General features: G+C 36.6%; 1 protein-coding gene across 1 annotated transcript in view; it reads right to left on the reverse strand.

The window, feature by feature from the left end:
* Positions 1–20,755, reverse strand: part of LOC150100084 (vesicle transport protein SFT2A) — a 67,043-nt gene that overhangs the window by 18,212 nt on the left and 28,076 nt on the right. Inside the window, exon 4 of the mRNA XM_090402577.1 lies at positions 6,069–6,150. Coding sequence (XP_090258703.1) covers positions 6,069–6,150 — 82 coding nt within the window. The remainder of the gene's footprint in view (positions 1–6,068; positions 6,151–20,755) is intronic.

The raw sequence follows: 20,755 nt of genomic DNA on the forward strand, positions 1-20,755 counted from the left end.
TAACAATAGATTGTTAAAAAAAAAAATATCCCAGACGGGATTAAGAATAAGACCTATGGCCATCGCACACAAGAAGGTCAAGAATGTACGGGGTTTCCTGCCTTTACGCAGCGACCTAAAAGGTGGGGAGACCTCTATGAATACCCAGGGGAATAAAAAGTAGCAAGAGCCAAGGTCAATTGAGCAGTATAAAAAGGGAGAGACATCGAAAAGGAAGGGAAGACAGGAATTTTTTTCAAGGAAGGTCAGTCATCATGAAGAGAGTTCATTTCGGAGAAGGTGAGTCGAGTTAGCTAGAAGACCACTTAGGAGGAGAGGTCGTTTCGATGGTCGTCGCTGGATAAGTTCGTTTTCGCCCAGTTTCTGTCCTGGCTCCCAGTTCGAGTATGTCCTGCCGATTCTAGGTCAAGGGACCCCGTTCCAGCCAACAGATGCTAGATGGGTCGTTTATGCAGTGTAGAAAGTAAATTCCGGATTTCCAGCCATCTAGGTGCCTGATGATCTCTGCCTGTGGAAGTGCCCTCGTCGATGTCGGAAACGGTGCCGGTGCATGTAAGCAAGAATCAGAAGAATATGATAACGATCTAGAGATTCTACTGATATGGACTAGATGACTAAATACCAAGTAAGGTCTATTATATGTGATTTAACTAGAGGCAGAGATTGCTCTAAGCTGTTTTTTTTTTTGTTAGTATTACTTCAGGACTGAAGGCAATTAGCTAACCATTAAGTAATAACTTGCTTATTTGTGTGAAATAAGATAGTGAAAGTTAATGTGCGTAATGTCATTTATTGTCTAAGCTTGCCTGTGGAATAGCATGTGTAGGTCTGTTATGTTGTATGACTTAAGTATAGGCACAAATCTTACCTTAGCCTTTTTACTTTAAAGAGAATTGTTGAACTAGATTGGATAATTTAAGATCTAAGTTAATATTGCTGAAAAGTATTGAGTTGGAAAAAAGATTGTGTACTTAGTGTTAACTTTATTGTACTCTAATTAGCATGAATAAATTGTTTTGTTCATCAAATAACTTGCCTGATTCCTATATGCCGATACACTTCTCATAAAAAGACTGATCCTGTGTGACCTAGGGAGATAAGTAGCCACGACTGAAGAATAGAGTATTGCGTTGCTTGATACAGTGATAAGTGTAAGAGATATTTCCGTGCCTTGCTGAGTTTTTCTTTTTGGAAGGATTTTTAAGTCTTATCTGCGATTTCTGATGGCACAGTCGTAATAAATAAATAAATTTTTCAGAAATCAATAAAGAAGAACTCTTACTGTTTAGACAAAGGGATTGTCTCCAGCCAGAGGCAATTCCTATGTTTTAGAAAGTCGTGCACATGAATAAGCATAGTTACGACATTGAGAATAGGGGCGGGATCTAATTGACAGAAAGGATTAACTGTAGTAGATTAAATCAAGCAATGGATTAAGAACGACGGAGTCCCGACTGCTAAGTATATTAAGTTAAGTGGGAAATAAAAAAGATAAATAAATATATATTTCGAAGAAGGTATAGAATCAAAATTTAACAAAATTAAGTATCAGCATATATATTACAAATACATAAGATACATCAAATTTTACACTTGTTCTAGAACTTTCTTCAACAAGGGCAAGTAAGGTTATTCCCTGGAAACTCGTGGTTTTTATTATTATTATTAAGAGAGACATCCAGGGAGTAAGGAACTCACCAAGGGAGGCCATACTATTTGCACCAGCTATCATACCTGTTCTTGAATTCATTCACGCTACTTGCACACACAACATCCAACAGCAATTCATTCCGATCACGCACTACTCTATGATGGAAAAATCTAGCCCTAGCCTCTTTCTGACAGCATTCATTCCCAACTTCCATGGATGCCCTCACATCCATTCCTCATCTTTCATAAAATGAAAAATTCCATCTACTGAAATTCTGTATAACTCTTTCAGAAGTTAAGTCTCAATCGTATCACCCCTCTTGCTCCTGTTTGCTAGTGTCTGTAGCCTACAAATTCTCAATCTGTCTTCATAATCTATATTCCACAATCCTGATATAATTTTTGACACTCTCCTTTGCACTCTCTCTGTCTCTCCACTGTATCAGAATCACTACAGAAAAAACCTGCATGCAATCGCCCAAATGAGGTCTTATCAAGGTCCTGTAAAGAAGCAAAATGACCTTCCTTATCTTTATATGTCAAGGTTTGTTTCAGTGTTGCCATTATTCACTGAGTAGTATTTACAATTTTTGCTATATGACCCTTGAACTTCAACTTCTTGTGTACTAAAACTCCAAGATCGCTATCCTTATGAGTTTCTTCAAACGTAATCCCACCAATATAATAAGACAATGGATATCTAATCACACCACAGTGCATGACCTTACATTTAACATTGAAATGACAGCCATTTTCAGATGCCTACAATTCCAGCCTATCCAAATCATTCTGCAAGTACTGTATATCAGCAGCACTTCTGATTACCCTACCATCTTTGCATCATCAGCAAATAGCAGTATGTCACATGTCAAATCCTTCCCAATATCGTTAATGTACAAATTAAATAACAATGGACTTAGGACTGATCCTCGAGGCACACCACCGGTTAACTTGAATCTTGCAGATTCAATTCTCCCCCCCCCATATATCACTTTTTGTTATTTGTCAGTCAGCCATCCACATGCCAATAATTTATAATCCAATCCCATATTCTTCAATTTATGCAACAGTTTTTCATGCTGTATTTTGTCAAAAGCTTTAGCAAAATCCAAAAGTATCATGATGTATCCATTCCCCTCATCAAACTCAGTGGTAATATTATAGAATGTGAGCAAGTCACTAAAACATGACCTTCTCTTAGTAAACCCATGTTTTTCATTGCAAAGTACAGATTCTCTGTTAACCCAATTCTGAATGCAAGCTCTCACCAACTTTTCCAAAATCTTCACCACCACTCCTGAGATACTGATTGGTCAATAGTTACACATCGGTCTTTGCACCACCTTTGTGCAATGGTATTACCATACATTCTTTCCACTCCTATGGATCTTCCCTGTTCTGAGACTCAAATTAGATAACCAGGTCAAAGGAATAGCCAATTCTTCTGAACACTTTTAGCATCCATGTTGATATCCCATCAGTTTCTATTGCAGAATTCTTATTCAGTTTGTGCAACAGCTCTAGTTCTTCCTCCTCATTTATGAGTTTCCTCATACGGTGAAGAGTAGCAGGAAGTTCAATGTTGCATATCAGGTTGATATCTTTTAGCAATTTGACTGCTCATTAGATGAACAATCACTTCTGCATTCAGTAGAGTTAGTCTTTCAAATTCATTCTTTCTTTTACTTGCATTGTAATGGTAAAATTCTTTTGGGTTGTCTTTAACTTGCAGAGCAATATTTGTTCCACATCATCTTTTTCTTACAAATCCCCTGCACATTCATTTCAATTCTACACTATTTATTCTACAAACTCCAGTGACACATTCTGATATTGCTTCATTTAAGTATTTTTTAAACACATCCCACACACTATCGATATCCTTCCCATCCAATAACTGATACCATGGCATACCTCTCAGGTGGTCATAATTTCCTGCTTTGCATGAAAGCAGGAAATTACGATCATGTAACCTTGGGCATGACCATTCATAAAAGGTTACATTATCAGCATGTAACCTTTTCTGAATGGAACATTCATAAACTTAGCCACTTCCCAAGTTTGTGCTACATGATCACTGAATAGTTGCATCTTTAACTGAAACCTCCTCTGACACTATAAATCAGATCTAACACTCTTTGACCACGAGTTCCTTCTGCCACATGCTTTTTAGAAGAAGCTGTCTCACAATAGCTCAATAAATTCAGTTTCATTCTTCTCATGTGATTTCATATGAGAAGAAGCTACCCAATCAATGTTCCTCATTATGATTACTCTTTTTGCACCCACCATATTTATTTGGTGATACATTTCTTCATCGCTAGCAATTGATCCACCACATCTGTAACAACACTGTATTTAATGTTGTTAGACATCACCTCACTCCAGATGGCTTCAAACTCACTGCCACATGAAAAACTATTACTTGTATTGCAGTCATAGGTCTGAACTCTAACTGGATTCAAGTTATCTAATATCATTAGCAGCACCCCCCCCTCCCTCCTTTCCTATATTCTCTCTCTCTCTCTATCCTTCCTAAAAATACTGTATCCTTTGCACTTGATACTAGTTAGTACATCTGCTTCTGATAGCCAGGTCTCACTAATGCCTACAATATGAGGTCCCAATATATTAACCAAGGCAACAAACTCTACTCCTTTGTTTCTGATACTCCTAGCATTCATGTACAAGCATAATAAATTACCCGCATGCTCTTTTGTATACACTTGTCTGTGATTTGCATGATACAGGTCGACAACTTGCATATTTCTGTTCTTATCTAGTTCCTTACTTATGCTGACATCATTACACATGCAACATTACATAGTTTAATCCTATAACTTCCATAATCCTATTCCTATTTTGTTATAGGAAATAACCTGAAAGGAAATATTCAATTGTTTGCTGATGATGCAAAATTAGGTAGAGTAATAGTTAATCAAGGCGATTTGGAGCATTTGCAAGATGATTTAAATAGGCTGTTAGTATGGGCAAAAGATAATGGGTATCAGCTTAATGTCAAGAATGTAAAGTTATGCACTTTGGGATAAATAGATTACAAGCCGTTTATCACATTGATGGCACTGTACTCCAGGAAATAGATGAAGCTAGAGATTTAGGGGTGGGATAGACAGAGAGTTAAAGTTTAGAGGACATATTGCTAAGGTAGCACATAAGATTCCTTGGCTAGTGAAAAACACATTAACAAATAGAGATAAGAAAGTTGTAATTCCTCTTTTAAGGCCTTGATATGCCCACATCTGATTATTGTGCTCAAGTCTGGTCCCCTGGGAATGTGCCCTATGAGGATAGATTGAAGGTGTGGATTGCAGAAGTTGGTTGATAGAAGAAAAAAAGGGGGAGATATGCTAGAAACATTTAAGTTACTTAAAGGATTTTATAGGATAGGTGCAGGAAAAATGTTTCAGCCTTTGGCCAGAGGGACCAGAACAAGGGGTCATCCCTGGAAGTTGAATAAAGGTGTGGTGAGCAGAGGTGTGAGGACTAGATTTTTTGCTTGGAGAGTGGTGAATGAGTGGAATGGGTTGCCAGAGTCAGTTGTGAGTGCTTTATCTGTTAATGGGTTCAAGGAGAGGTATAATAGATTGTGTAGATAGATTGGGTCTCCTGCTGGAACTGCCTGTATATTTCAGAAATATACAGGCAGTTCCAAGCTTAAGTAAATTCAGACTTATACAAATTATTCTGAAAGGGCTATGAGGAAAATATGAGTTATGAAAATGTGATTCACTGTTAGGTGGTATGCAAATAACAGACAGTACTGCAAACCATCAAATTATAGTCACCTGCAAGGTTGCTATATAATATATGTGCATCTTACTTACTACTGAATATGGATGTGCTGTATATTTCTATTCATACTCTTTGATAATTTTTAGTCTTTATGTGCACTGAAGTAAATACAATCGTGAATGATTCAATAATGTAACAGGTACTATGAAAGCTGTACTTTGATCATCTGGAATTTAACTTTCTGACTTATGAATTATGAACCTCTGAATTATGCAGTTTAGGTCAATGCAAAATATTTATACCTCCATACTTGTTCATTTCTTGTCAAATATCATCTATACAAACTTTCTAACTTGAGATTCCTGATAGCTTTTTTTCTACCTCCAACATTGAAATATATTCACAACTATATTCCTCCTGGACATTTTTTGATATATTTTTTTCGAGATATTTATTGAGATATTATTGCTATCTCAAATGATATTATCACCTGATTGATATTGTCACCTCATAACAAAACACAAAATAAATATATTGACATATAAACTAATAATGCACAAAGCATGCAAAATCATATCAATAATGAATACTGAATTACAAAGAAAGTGAACTTATATTCCTACCAGCTTGTCAATAAGTAACAGAAAGCATATATGTTAACTTACCAAAACAGCAATAGTAGCAATTATTCGAGTAGGTGCAAACATTTTTTTTAGTTGATTCAGAGGTCCCATTAAGAAACATGTACTGAAAATAAATAAATAAATAATATTAAATTAAAGGTTTAATCTACATACTAAATATGTAGATTATGGTCACACACACACACACACAAAGAAAAGCATGTTTGATGTAATGATGTCAAATGCAAATTCCATGACCTAATCCCATAATACAGTAAAAATTTTAGATCAGATTTTTTTTTTTTTAAGCAATTGAATATTTTTGACATTTGTGTTAAAATAACTGATTAATTAGTGACATATACAACTTAACACACACACACACACACACACACACACACACACACACACACACACACACACACACACACACACACAATACTGATTTTGCTATAGGTTTAAAATCTTTCATTTGGGGGACTGATATATATCTTCTAATTATTGTACATAATATCTTCATAACAAGCACTTGCATTCATCTGTCCCTCAATGTACAAATGTGAAATTCAAATTTCTCTGATGCACACAAAAAAGTTGGAAATTTATAAATCAATGATGCGTACATAAAAACCTTAGCATCTTGTGAGAAGAACATGCAAATGATATCAAATCAAATAAGCTTACACAAAATCACAACTTAGGCCCAATCCTTGCAACTGCTATTACTGTAGACCTGGTGACAGCTAACAATATAAAGGTCTCCTCTTTGTAAGGACTTCAAAATTAAAGAGTACTAAACACATTATTCTAGTTATCAATAAAGCGACAATAAGGAATGTGTAGAGCATGTTGTTATATTGTACAGCTAGTATTAGTCTTATTATGTTGGAGGTTTAATGGATTTTTTACAACACTCAAAAAGAATTAAATTAGAATTTAATACTATCTATATATTTCGTCCTAGTCACTAGGACATCTACGGGGATTACAAAAACAATTAATATAACATGCACACAAAAACTTACAATACTAAGCCCAACCACGTGGGTGACACTAAAGTCCTATCTAGGTGGAGCGCCCTCTAAGGGCGGTAGTAGGTAGCCTGGAATGTAAGGTGGGACCTCTGGTGATGAGTGTTTCCCAAATCTTCGGAAGCTTAATACAACCGTATTTGTTAAGATTTGGTTGGTTTCTGAGAGCTGCTGCTGCTTCTAAGAAAAGTCTCTCTTTCTTGAATTTGCTGTGGTGGAGCATGGTGGTTTTCTTCCATGATACTCTGTGGGTGGTGTCCAAAACATGGTCAGCCAAGCCTAAATGGCCATAGTTGTGTTTAACAATGTACGACTTGTGTTCCTCCAGGCGGATGGATGCTGATCTGCTGTCTGTCCAAAGTACGCAAGCTTACAGGAACAGGGTACTTTGTAAACTCCAGGCAGAGAGAGAGGGGGGAGCTGATCTTTCGTAGAACGGATAAGGGTAGCAAGTTTGCAGTAGGGCTTATATGCTGTGTGTAGGTTATACTTTTTTAGTATCTTGGCTATTTTTTCCGATGTGCCTCGGATGTAGGGTATGGTGATGGCGTTTTTAAAATCTTGTTGACGAGAGGGATGGGGAATGGGGGAGGAATTGATTATTTTTTTGATACTGTGTTCGCTGTAGCCATTGGAGAGGAAAGTTCTGTGTATGTGGTTAAGCTCAGTAGTGAGGGCGGTTCCAGTGGAACAAAGATTGTGGTCTCTCTTGGTAAGGGTTTTAATGATGCCATATTGTTGTGAGGGGTGGTGGTGGTGGGAGAGTTTGTGAATGTATCTGCCTGTGTGTGTGTGGGTTTTCTGTATACAGTGAAGGATAGTGTATCACTAGGCAGGGGCGTGACTAAATTTTAACCACAAATTCAACCGCTCCAGACAGCAATAAACCTCTCTTCCAAAAGGCTCAACGAGGATGCCGTCAGCGCCCTTGGCCTCGACCGTAATTTTGCCGTCGCCCCGAAAGAAGTGCCGGTGCTTGATGTAATGGTTAACATCGAACGGGAGATCGGTCGCTTACCGTCGGAGGTAGACAACATCAGACTCGACGTAGCCAACATCCTTGCTCACTCTTCGCCTCCAAAAAGTAACTTATCTTATGCCCAATGCATGGCTCTCCAAAAACTACGCAAAGAAAAAAGTATCGTCATCACCAGAACGGATAAGGGTAATGCCACAGTTGTTCTTAATACCAGCGAATACAATCGTAAAATGAACATTATCCTCCGCGATCGCGCTACCTACATCCCGCTAGAACACGACCCCACAAAAACACAAGTTAAGAAATTAAAAATCTTACTTAAAAAAGTAACCTCCTGGCCCCCGGACGTCACGAAACAACTTAAACCTTTCCGCTCCCGACCCCCCCGAATATACGGTTTACCAAAAATCCACAAACCCAATTCCCCACTCAGACCTATAGTAGATGCCACCAATGCACCTTGTTACAGACTGTCTAAACAGCTGGCCAACTCTTTGTCCCCCCTCACCGGAAATTCAGCTTCCTATATAAAAAACTCGACCCACTTTAAAGCCCTCATAGAAAATTTAACCTTGAACAATACAGATATATTAGTAAGCTTTGATATCTCCTCTTTGTTTACCAATATTCCCTTAACTGACACTTTATCTCTCTTAGAAAACGTTTTCCCCTCTGATATCTTAGATCTCTTTTCCTTTGCCATCAACTCTGGATATTTCTCTTGGAATAACAAAATCTACAAGCAGATAGAAGGAACCGCCATGGGTTCCCCACTCTCACCCCCCCCCCTTGCCAATTTCTATATGGAAGATTTCGAAAAACGAGCCATAGACTCAGCCCCACTCAAACCTTCTATCTGGCTAAGATATGTAGATGATGTGTTCTCCATTTGGCCTCATGGCCCAGACACGTTAGACTCCTTCCTCGGTCATCTCAATAGCCTACATCCAAGAATCCAGTTTACTATGGACAAGGAAAAGAACAATTGTTTACCCTTCCTAGACACCTTAATCACGTGCCTGCCTAATGATACACTATCCTTCGCTGTATACAGAAAACCCACACACACAGGCAGATACATTCACAAACTCTCCCACCACCACCCCTCACAACAATATGGCATCATTAAAACCCTTACCAAGAGAGACCACAATCTTTGTTCCAGTGGAACCGCCCTCACTACTGAGCTTAACCACATACACAGAACTTTCCTCTCCAATGGCTACAGCGAACACAGTATCAAAAAAATAATCAATTCCTCCCCCATTCCCCGTCCCTCTCGTCAACAAGATTTTAAAAATGCCATCACCATACCCTACATCCGAGGCACATCGGAAAAAATAGCCAAGATACTAAAAAAGTATAACCTACACACAGCATATAAGCCATACCGCAAACTTGCTACCCTTATCCGTTCTACGAAAGATCAGCTCCCCCCCTCTCTCTCTCTGCCTGGAGTTTACAAAGTACCCTGTTCCTGTAAGCTTGCATACTTTGGACACACAGCAGATCAGCAAACATCCGCCTGGAGGAACACAAGTCGTACATTGTTAAACACAACTATGGCCATTCAGGCTTGGCTGACCATGTTTTGGACACCACCCACAGAGTATTATGGAAGAAAACCACCATGCTCCACCACAGCAAATTCAAGAAAGAGAGACTTTTCTTAGAAGCAGCAGCAGCTCTCAGAAACCAACCAAATCTTAACAAATACGGTTGTATTAAGCTTCCGAAGATTTGGGAAACACTCATCACCAGAGGTCCCACCTTGCATTCCAGGCCACCTACTACCGCCCTTAGAGGGCGCTCCACCTAGATAGGACTTTAGTGTCACCCACGTGGTTGGGCTTAGTATTGTAAGTTTTTGTGTGCATGTTACATTAATTGTTTTTGTAATCCCCGTAGATGTCCTAGTGACTAGGACGAAATATAGGAAGTATTAAATTCTAATTTAATTCTTTTTGAGTGTTGTAAAAAATCCATTAAAACTCCAACATAATGTCCTCACAGCACTTAAGCCTCTACACAAGTATTAGTCTTAGTATGAACAAATATTCCTTGACAAAAAATATTTCGAGAATTAGGAAATTAATGCAATATAATCTAAACTTTCATAGAAATATTGCAGAACTAATTTTTCAACTACAGCAGGGAAGAATGTTAACTTCAAACCTGCAAAATCAGAACTGCCAGAACTGCTAGAAAAGAGTATATTAATTTCTAAAATTTAGATTTCTCCCCCCTCCCCTATTTATCTGTGAGTAATATGGAATCAAACAAATAGACTACCTGGAAATATAATTTTTAACAAGGATGTATACAAAAATACTTTTGTTAATTAGAGGTTAATCCACAATAATATCAAGCCAAGGTATTCCAACCTGAAGAATACAAAGAAATGGAAAATAACAGCTAACAATTAATCCCTCTTCTAGATTACTATCCTATGCTCCACTAAAAATTCATCCATATATATATATGTTCATTTTCGAAATTATGGATTTTACAACCGTGTTATAACTAACTCTTTTTATTATCCTGACGTTTTGATCTTCATATCAAGATTCATATCTGGAGCATACACAAATATACAATACAAGCTGAGTTACATTATAAACCATAAGCTAGAGAAACAATGATTTGATCACATGTTATTCTATTGGCATGACCTCTAGTGGGAAAAAAAAATGTATAAATTACCAAGCTAGATTTAATTTAAGATAACATGAATAAGCATTTTTTCTTATTTTTATTATTTTCTTATTTTTTATTTTTGTAGTACTCTGTTTATTTTGTCTGATGTCCCTTTAATGTAAGGAATGGTTATAGTTTTCTTGTAGTCTGGTTTGTCTTTGTTTTTTATTGAGGTATTGTAGAGAATTTTGTTAATAGTGTTTTGGCTATACCCATTTTTTTGGAAAATATTGCTGATCACTTTAAATTCATCTTTCAGTGCCTGTTCACTGGAGGCAGATTTTCAGAGCCCTGTTTTTTAGAGTATTGATGACACCTAGTTTTTGTGTTGGGTGGTGGTAGGAGTTTATGTGTATATATTGGCCAGTATGTGTCGGTTTTCGGTAAACTGTGAAGGAAAGATTGCCAGAAGGAAGACGTGTGACAAGTGTATTTAGAAACAGAAGTGTGTTCCATTTTTCAATCTCAATTGTGAACTGTGTGTGTTTGTCTTGTTTGTTTAGGTGGCTAAGGAATGTCTAGTGCCTGGCGACCATGGGACCAGATTGCGAAAACATCATCAATGTATCTAAGCCAGACTTTGGGATTTAAAGGGGAAGAACCTAAAGCAAGTTGCTCAAAATGTTCCATATAAAAGTTAGCAATAGGGGATAATGGAAAGCCCATGGCTGTGCCTTCTTTTTGTAGGTAGAAAGCATTTTGCCATACAAAATAACCAGAACATAATACATGCGCAAAGAGAGAGCCGTGATATCTGGATGGAATTTGTTCTGTAAAAGATGGATTGTGTCATTGATTAGGACATTCGTAAAGAGGACAGAGACGTCAAAACTGACTAATAAATCATCTTTTTTCTAATGTAATGTCTTTGATGATGTTTATGAAGTGTTGTATGTTTTTGATATAGAAAGGGGAATGACCTACCAACTCCTTGAGTGTTGCCGCTAATTTTTTGGCTAAGTGATAAGTCGGGCTATCTATCCCTTCAACTATAGACCTTACTTTGTGAATTTTCGGTAGTCCGTAAATTCTTGGGGAATGAGCATAGTGCAAAAATAGTTTTTTGACCGTATCTTCGGGCCATGTGATAATTGACTTAAGTAGTTTCTCTGTTTTATTTTTTATTCTATTGATTGGGTTGTAGTTAACTAATTGGTATGTGTTATTGTCCAAGACCAGCAGATTCATTTTTTCTACATAAGCGGTTCGGTTTAAAATAACAGTGGCACTTCCTTTATCTGCTCTAGTTATTATGATGTTCGGATTTGACTAGTGATTTCATTGCTGTTACTTTGCGTTTGGTCAGATTGCTTGTTATTGTTTTGTTATGATTTAAAATGTTGGCAGTTTCCAAACATATTTTTTCTGCTATGTTATTTGGGATGAATCTTAGGCCTCTTTCAATACTACAAATAAATTCAAGTTTGTTTATCGATCTGGGTGCTACAGCATAATTTAAGCCTCCGTTTAGTATCGAGATTTCGTCTTTGTTTAAAGCATGGTTGGATAGGTTAACGATGTTATTACTGTTACCTGTAGGCAATTGGTGGCTCCTGTTGTTACTTGCTTCTGGTTGGTTGCTATTGTTCACTGTGGAGAAATTTGAATATCGATGCTTGTTCGGTCAATCTTTTAGTCTTTGGAATTTGGAAATTAGGTTTTCTTTCTTCGTTTGGAGGATGTGGTTCGCTGTGTTTTCCATAATCTTTTCTAGGATCATCCAGATATCTGTGTTTATGTAGCTTGAAAGTTCCGTTTTTTTCCCTTTTGTAGCTGGTTTTGTGTAGCAGCTAAGTTCTTTCTGGTGGCTTCAATCTGTTCTCTTAGTAGTGCTTTTTCCATGCAGAGGTATATTCATCGCGCCTTTGTTGAGGTGAATTTTCTCTTTAGTCTGATGCAATTTGGAATGATACTGCTGTCCCCACACTGTTTTAAAAAGCCAGTCGATTGATCAAATTAGAAACATGAATCGTCAGCTTACCGTATTGATTGCATCGCTTGTGGGTCGGATCTCCATGAATTATCATAATCCTTTCTTTTAGTGTTACATGGTGATTAGCATTCATTTTCTGAATTATAACTAACTCAGCTTGTCTTGTATATTTGTGTATGGTCCAGCTGATGATCTTGATATGAGAATCGAAACGTCAGGATAATAAAAAGAGTAAATTATAACACGGTTGTAAAATCCATAATTTCAAAAATGAATGCTGATCACCATGTAACACTAAAAGAAAGGATTATGATAATTCATGGAGATTCGACCCACAATTATCTGCACTGCGTTGCCGACCTCTGACTTAAGGAATTCACAACGTACAATAGAATATAAATTAAATTAAACTAATAAATATTTCCAATATCTCGGCAACGTCACGTTGCCATCTTCACAGGAACTCAAAATAAAGACACGTGCACACAGGCACTACATACAGTAAATGAGGAAGCAGCGAAGAAGCTATTATTTCTCCTAAAAAGTCTTGATGGTTCCCCCCACTAGCAGCCTATGTAGGTATTCTTGGCCATTGGGCTGAAGGTCTTCTGATGTATGTCTCCCAAATTTGGGGTAGTCTCATGCAACCAAATTTGTTGAGGTTTGGCATGTTTCTTAGGGATGAGGCTGATTCCATGAAAAGTCTTTCAAATTTGAATTTGCTACGGTCTATTACTGTAGCTTTCTTCCACTGTATTCTGTGGAGTGTATCCAGAACATGGTCTGCAAGACCAGAGTGGCTGTACTGATTTCACCAGTACAGCCACTTTGGTCAGCCATGGGTTCACCACTCTCTCTCTCCCCTCCCTTGGCCAACTTCTTTATGGAGACTTTTGAAGAGAAAGCCTTAAATCACTCTACTCTGCCCCACAAAAACCAACCATATCACTTCGCTACATTGATTATGTGTTTGCTATTTGGCCACATGGCTCTGACATACTTAAACAACCAACACCCCCAGAATCAAGTTCACCCTGGAAAAAGAGGAAAACAATTAGCCTCCCTTTCCTAGACATATACTAGTCACCTGCCAACCTGATGGAACCTTGGTTTTCTCAGTTTATAGAAAACCCACCAATTCACCAACAATTCCCCCCCTTACAACAATATTATTAAGACAGTATACAACAGGGCTAAACTAATCTGTTCAAATGACAATGCCCTAACCACTGAACTAAACCACATCCTCAACACTTTCTCAGCCAATGGCTACCCCCCCCCAAAAAAAAAAATTGAAACCAATAAACCACAACCCCCTTTCACAACAAGGATTATAATAAATTTAGTTTAATCCTTTATCCAAGTGTAAGCAAACAAAGTTTGCACCTGAAAATATCTTCAGGACTGAGGTAAGGTGGTGCAACACCAGGCAACTCCGAGCAAAAGTGGACCAAGCTCTCACCACGCCTTGTCTCAGTATCTCCCATAATGCAAAGCACATCTCCTTGCAGACATGTATACTGCTATGCATTAGTATCTCCGCATTTGGATTTGCCTCCCACTGACGAGACCTCAATAAAGGTCGAAACCAATCTGGGTAGTGGCACTTCCCTTAATGCATAGCAGCATACACATCCGCAAGATGTGCTTTGCATTATGGAAGATACTGAGACAAGGAGTGGTGAGAGCTTGGTCCACCTTTGCTCGGAGTTGCCTGGTGTTGCACCACCTTACCTCAGTCCTGAAGATATTTTCAGGAGCAAACTTTGTTTGCTTACACGTGGATAAAGGATTAAAATAAATTTATTATAGTCTAACCAAGTGCAAAATAAACTTCCAACAAGGATTACTCTAAATCCATCACCATTCTCTACATTTGAGGCACTTCTGAAAACCAAAATCTTAAAAAAACATGACTTGACCTCTTGTTACAGACCATATAGAAAATTGGCATCCCTTATCCACTCCACTAAAGCCCAACCACTTTCCCTAGGCCTACCTAGTGTATACCAGGTCCATTGCAGCTAAGCTGTCATACTTTGGCCAAACAGGCAGGACAGCGAATATCAGAATTTCAGAAACAAGGACTACATCCGTTTTCACCAGTACAGCCACTCTTTTCTTGCAGACCATGCTCTGGATGCACGTCACAAAATATGGTGGATGAAAGCTACAGTAATACACCATAGAAAATTCAAATTTGAAAGACTTTTCATGGAATCAGCCTAAGAAACATGCCTAACCTCAACAAATTTGGTTGCATGAGACTGCCCCAAATTTGGAAGACATACATCATTATACCTTCAGCCCAACAGCCAAGATTACCTACATAGCCCGCTAGGGGTCACCATCAGGACTTTTAGGAGAAATAATAGCTTCCTTGCTTCTTTCTCATTTACTGTGTGTAGTGTCTGAGTGCACGTGTCTTTATTTTAAGTTCCTGTGAAGATGACAACGTGACGTTGCCGAAATATTTATTAAAGTTCAATTTAATTTATATTCTATTGTACGTTGTGAATTCCTTAAGTTATTTAGTAAGCAAGTATATAACCAGAATCCAATTAATTGACATATATTCTGTAGTGCCACTTCATACTATTTTTCATAGCATGTGATGAAGAAAGCTGGTATATATAATGGCAAAACACACTTCATATAACAACTGATGTGTGCTGATTAAATTCCAGCATAACAGAAAATGTTAACAATCTTACAACTTTATTAACAGAGCACAAGTTGCAAATATTAATAAAACAATACATGACAGCCATGCTACAGATTTGACAGAATGTATATTTATTTAGGATTTATGATTATACTTCTAATTACATAAAAGAACTGCATCTTTTGAATTAATATAAACAATACTCTTACAACTATAACAATATACCATGCTCTAATTGAACCTAAAAGCAGGGTTTGAAAAATATCCATCTGCTCATCCATGACGAGTGAAATTTTTTAGTTTATGAGTAATAAAAAAAACCTTTTGGTTTAATCATCAGTTTTATTCATAATGCCAATTCTGTTTCGTGTTCTAAATAGTTCTTTTTGCATGGCACGTATAGTTTACTTATTGCATCTATTGGGGAATAATGGTCATTACAAATACCTGTTTTATCATAATGGAATACTACTAATGAGAGGATAGTATTTGCACATATTTTATTTTTACAGAGCACTCAGTACAGTGAGGTAACCACAAAATGGCAACCTAAAATAGATACACAGAGACAATTGTAATTAGCTTATTTTTTAAATTTAAATTTTTCGAGCCTTGCCTAATAAGCAAGTGAACCATGGAAAATAACAGATATATAAAGATAACAATATAAGAGTTTCGAATATTAAAAGAATAATATTGGCATAAACATGGAAATACATAATAATTAAAAATGTTTACTGATTATACAAATCAGATATTTTGGTTAGAAAATAGCCATCCATCATAAGTGATAAATTAGGCAAACTGCAGGCCTGGTTGGCCAAGCAATTAGGCTATCTGTTCTCCAACAGGTCATGGGTTCGAATCCCAGCATGGGTATGGATGTTTACAATTTTCTTTAGGTGAGATGAATTACATTACCCAGTGCCATGCTTAATAGAGGCCTGAAGTGGACCAAAAACATTCCATCTCTAGAGCAGAGTTTCTGTACTATGTAAAAATATAGATAAAATATGCAATATATATATATATATCATCATTAAATTCCTTCCATGTACCCTCAAGGGGAGGGGGTGTATAGGATATGATAGTACTACACGAAAAAATTTACATCATTACTAACTTCCTATCTACAATTTTCCTCCAAATCAGTCTGTTACTTGTCAAGACTCCAACATTATTAGATCTTATATATTTCTATCACCTGAGGCACATTGCACCGTATCAATCCACCTATAATCTTGGTGTTCTAAAAGGTCGTTTTCCTGCCAACCTGGCAGAGAACACTTGTTTTGCTAATCTTTCCTCGCCCATTCTGTTTAAGTGACCATACCACCTGAGATCAGCTCTGCTAAAGCATTCCTGGATGCTAACAATGTCAAGTTCTTTCCTAATATCCTTATTTTTAATATAATATATGCAATCTGTTCATGCCTCTAATCTTTCTGGACCCTCATATCTGCAGTCTCTAGTCTTTGGTCAAGTGTTTTACTTGTGACCTAGCTCTCAGAACCATAAGTTAAAATTGGTTTGGGCACTGTCTTGTATACAGCTAATTTAGTGTTCTCACTAATTTCTCTCTTATTCCATGAATTTATTCAATTGACTTCCTACCATACCGGCTTTGTTGATTCTGCTGTCTATTTCCATATTTAATTTACCATCTTCACTAAAAATCGTGCCTAAGTTGCTGAAATGTTTTACCTGTTCCACAGGTTCTCCGTTCACAACGCAGTTGACATTCTCAACGATTCTGCCTATTTTTATTGTCTTTGTCTTTTTATTGCTGATCTTCATACCAGATCTATTACAACAGTTATTCAATTTAGTCAGGGAATCATGCAGACTTGTAGCAGATTTATTTAGAAGTATAACATGTCTGCATAAAGCAAAGAGATGACATTAATATCTCCAATTTTGATATCATGTTTAATAACACTTTCCTTCATAATGTGATCCATATAGATAATGTACATCCTTGTCTCACACCAGATTTAACATTAAACCATTTTCCTGTACTTCCTTCAATTCTAACTGCTGACTTACAACTCAAATAAAGACTAAGTATTACTTGATATAATGCCCCATTCACACCATATAACTGTCGCATATTGAATAGCTTTTCTCTTGGCATCTTGTCATATGCCTTTTCCAGATCAACAAAACTTAAATACAGATCTTTGTTATATTCCCATGCTTTATCGACTATTTGTTGTAAAGTGAAGATCTGATCCTGACAGCCTCTTTATGGCCTGAATCCAGCTTGTTCTTCAAGCTTTTCTTCCACAATTCTATCAACCGTTTCTCAAGTATACTTGTATAAATCTTACTAGGAACACTCAGTAGGGAAATACCTCTGTAATTCTCACAATCAGTTTTATATCCCATTTTATATATGGGTACTATGAGAGCTACTCCAATCATTGGGAATTCGTCCCTCTTTCCAAGCCTGCTGAACTATGCAGTGCAGCAACTGTAAGACTTTTATACCACCATACTTCAGCATTTCAGGTCGAATATCATCTACTTCTGCTGCCTTTCTACATTTCAAGCCTTTGATGGCTTTTTCTACTCTGAGTATGGATATGTATTCCTGACTGTATGCCTGTTGAATGTTTTTTTACCACTGTACTATCGCTGCTTGTTTCATTTAGCAATTTTTTCAAAGTAATTACTCCATACTTCAAGGATATCTTTTTCTCCCATTTTCATGTCACCTTTATCATCTTTAACTCCTTTTACAGCACTCTTTTCTCCATTTCTAAGCTTCTTCAACAACCTCCAGAATATTTTGCCACCTTCTTGATATTTATTTTCTATGTTCTTGCCAAAGTCCTCCCATGACTTTTGTTCAGCTAGTTTTACAAAGTGTTTAACTTCCTTACATTTGTCTTTTATTCTCTAAGAGCACAAGCTGATTTATTTGCCAGGAACTTTTGATATGCTTTCTTCTTTTCCTTCACCGCCTCTTTAACTTCCTGTGTCCAACCATGGGGTTCTGATTTTTCTATTATCCTTGAAGACAACCTCACCACATGCCTCTCTAGCTGAATCAGGGCTTTCTTCAAGGCTTGCCACTGAATTTCCAAGGTTTGGTTCCTGTTCTCAAACTCTTTCATTTTTTCTTCAATAATCTTTGTGTATTTTAGTCTACAGCTCACATCTGAGAGCTGCTCAACTTTTATTTGCTTTAAAACTTTCTTACATGTTTTTCTTTTCAATATGAAATTCAATTTTATCCTGCTCAAGACTAAATAGTGATCACTTCCAATTTCAAATCCTCTGTAAACTTTGGTGTTCTGCACCAGGGAGAAAACATCACTATCAACAATAACATAGTAAATGAGACTTTTCTTATTCCTCACCTTTCTCTCCATGCGAATTTATGCATATTTTTATGTTGGAACATGGTGTTAGTAATAACCAGTCCATGTCCTGAGCAGAAATCCAACAGGTATTTGCCATTATTATTAGCTTTGCTCTCTTCTCCAAATTTTCCCAAAATATTTTTGTATGTCTGACAATCATTTCCTACTCTGCTATTTAGATCCCCAACAAGGGCCAACTTTTCCTTTTTCATTGTGTCAGTTGCTTTCTCTAAAACATTAAAAAAATTCCTCCATTTCTACCTTAATAGAACCTTCTGTGAGACCATAGGCACAAATAAGTCTCATTGTCCAGTTCCCCATTCTCATATTTGTCCACATCACTCTACTTGAGACTGCTTGTCATTCAAGAAGATTAGCCTCGCATTTACTGTTGAATAATATGGCTACACCTTCTTTTCCTTGATTGTCATTGCCTGAATATAACATTTTGTATTTATTGCTCAAAAAGATCTCACCAGTTTTTATCTTTTTTGTTTCAGTCACTCCTATTATGTTGATCTGGTACTTATTTAATTCCCCAGCTAGTTCCATTTCTTTGCCATTCAGGCTTCTTATGTTGATAGTACCAATCTTTAACTCTGGTGATGTTGAGTTGAGGTGTGTTTTCAGATTTGTTCCAGTAGCTGACTTTTCGCTGTTAGCCCTGGTTCCCTGGCCAAAACAACGGGGGCCTTGTTGCTTCTAGTCAGTTAAATTTTATTCTTATAAATGTATACATCCTGAGTCAATCCTAATTACAATATATATATATATATATATATATATATATATATATATATAATTATTAAGAACACAAAAAAATGCTTTAATCTATGAGTGCTATAGGTTCACTACACCAGAATGTGTTATAGGTTCACAAAATCTTTTCATAAATAGGAGCCACATAAATAATTCAAAATAAGGCTGAATTTGCAATCAGCTAACCATTTAAGGTAATTTACATTATAAGGATGATGACATCTAAGTAATTAAACCTAAATAATAATATTAAAGATATAATGTTTCAACACAAAAAAATGCTTTAATCTATGAGTGCTATAGGTTCACTACACCAGAATGTGCTATAGGTTCACAAAATCTTTTCATAAATAGGAGCCACATAAATAATTCAAAATAAGGCTGAATTTGCAATCAGCTAACCATTTAAGGTAATTTACATTATAAGGATGATGACATCTAAGTAATTAAACCTAAATAATAATATTAAAGATATAATGTTTCAACACAAAAAAAATGATTTAATCTATGAGTGCTATAGGTTCACTACACCAGAATGTGCTATAGGTTCACAAAATCTTTTCATAAATAGGAGCCACATAAATAATTCAAAATAAGGCTGAATTTGCAATCAGCTAACCATTTAAGGTAATTTACATTATAAGGATGATGACATCTAAGTAATTAAACCTAAATAATAATATTAAAGATATTATGTTTCAAAAATTAATTATAGTTCTAAGGATTAGAATTTTCTAAACCTTTAGGAAAGGGTAGATCATCATCATTCCAATTTAAACAGGAATTTAAAGCAGCTTATTCTATGGTATCAGGAATGCTTTCTCACAGTACTCTGTATTCCATATTGAATCTATGCTGTGCAAGAAGAGACCTATGTGACTTCCAGTAGTAGATAAGGTACACTCACCAAATCGGATATTCAAACTCTGTTTGAATATCCTATTTGGCCAAAATACAAAAAATTGGATGTATGGGGCTTGGCAAATGCTGGATAGACATAAACGAGAATTTATCCTTGATGATAAGGAAAAACTGGATAGACAGCGTGTGTATTTTGAATTTTCCTCCCAATAATAACCCTACCAGGAAGTAATTTATTCCTACATGCCCCATTGCTTATATTACATGTAGCTTACAAATACTGATTAACATTTATATATCAATATTTATATATCCATATATTAACACCATATAATTCACACAATATCAGTAATTTATGTTACATTACAAGCACTGGAAGTTGATCTTATTGGCAAATTTAATTAATTCTGAGTAATACTTTTCGATAAGTCTTTGT

Source organism: Typopeltis vanoorti, chromosome 13, assembly GCF_054136105.1.
Source record: "Typopeltis vanoorti isolate ZY-2024b chromosome 13, IOZ_Tvanoo_1.0, whole genome shotgun sequence".
NCBI classification, from domain to species: domain Eukaryota; kingdom Metazoa; phylum Arthropoda; class Arachnida; order Uropygi; family Thelyphonidae; genus Typopeltis; species Typopeltis vanoorti.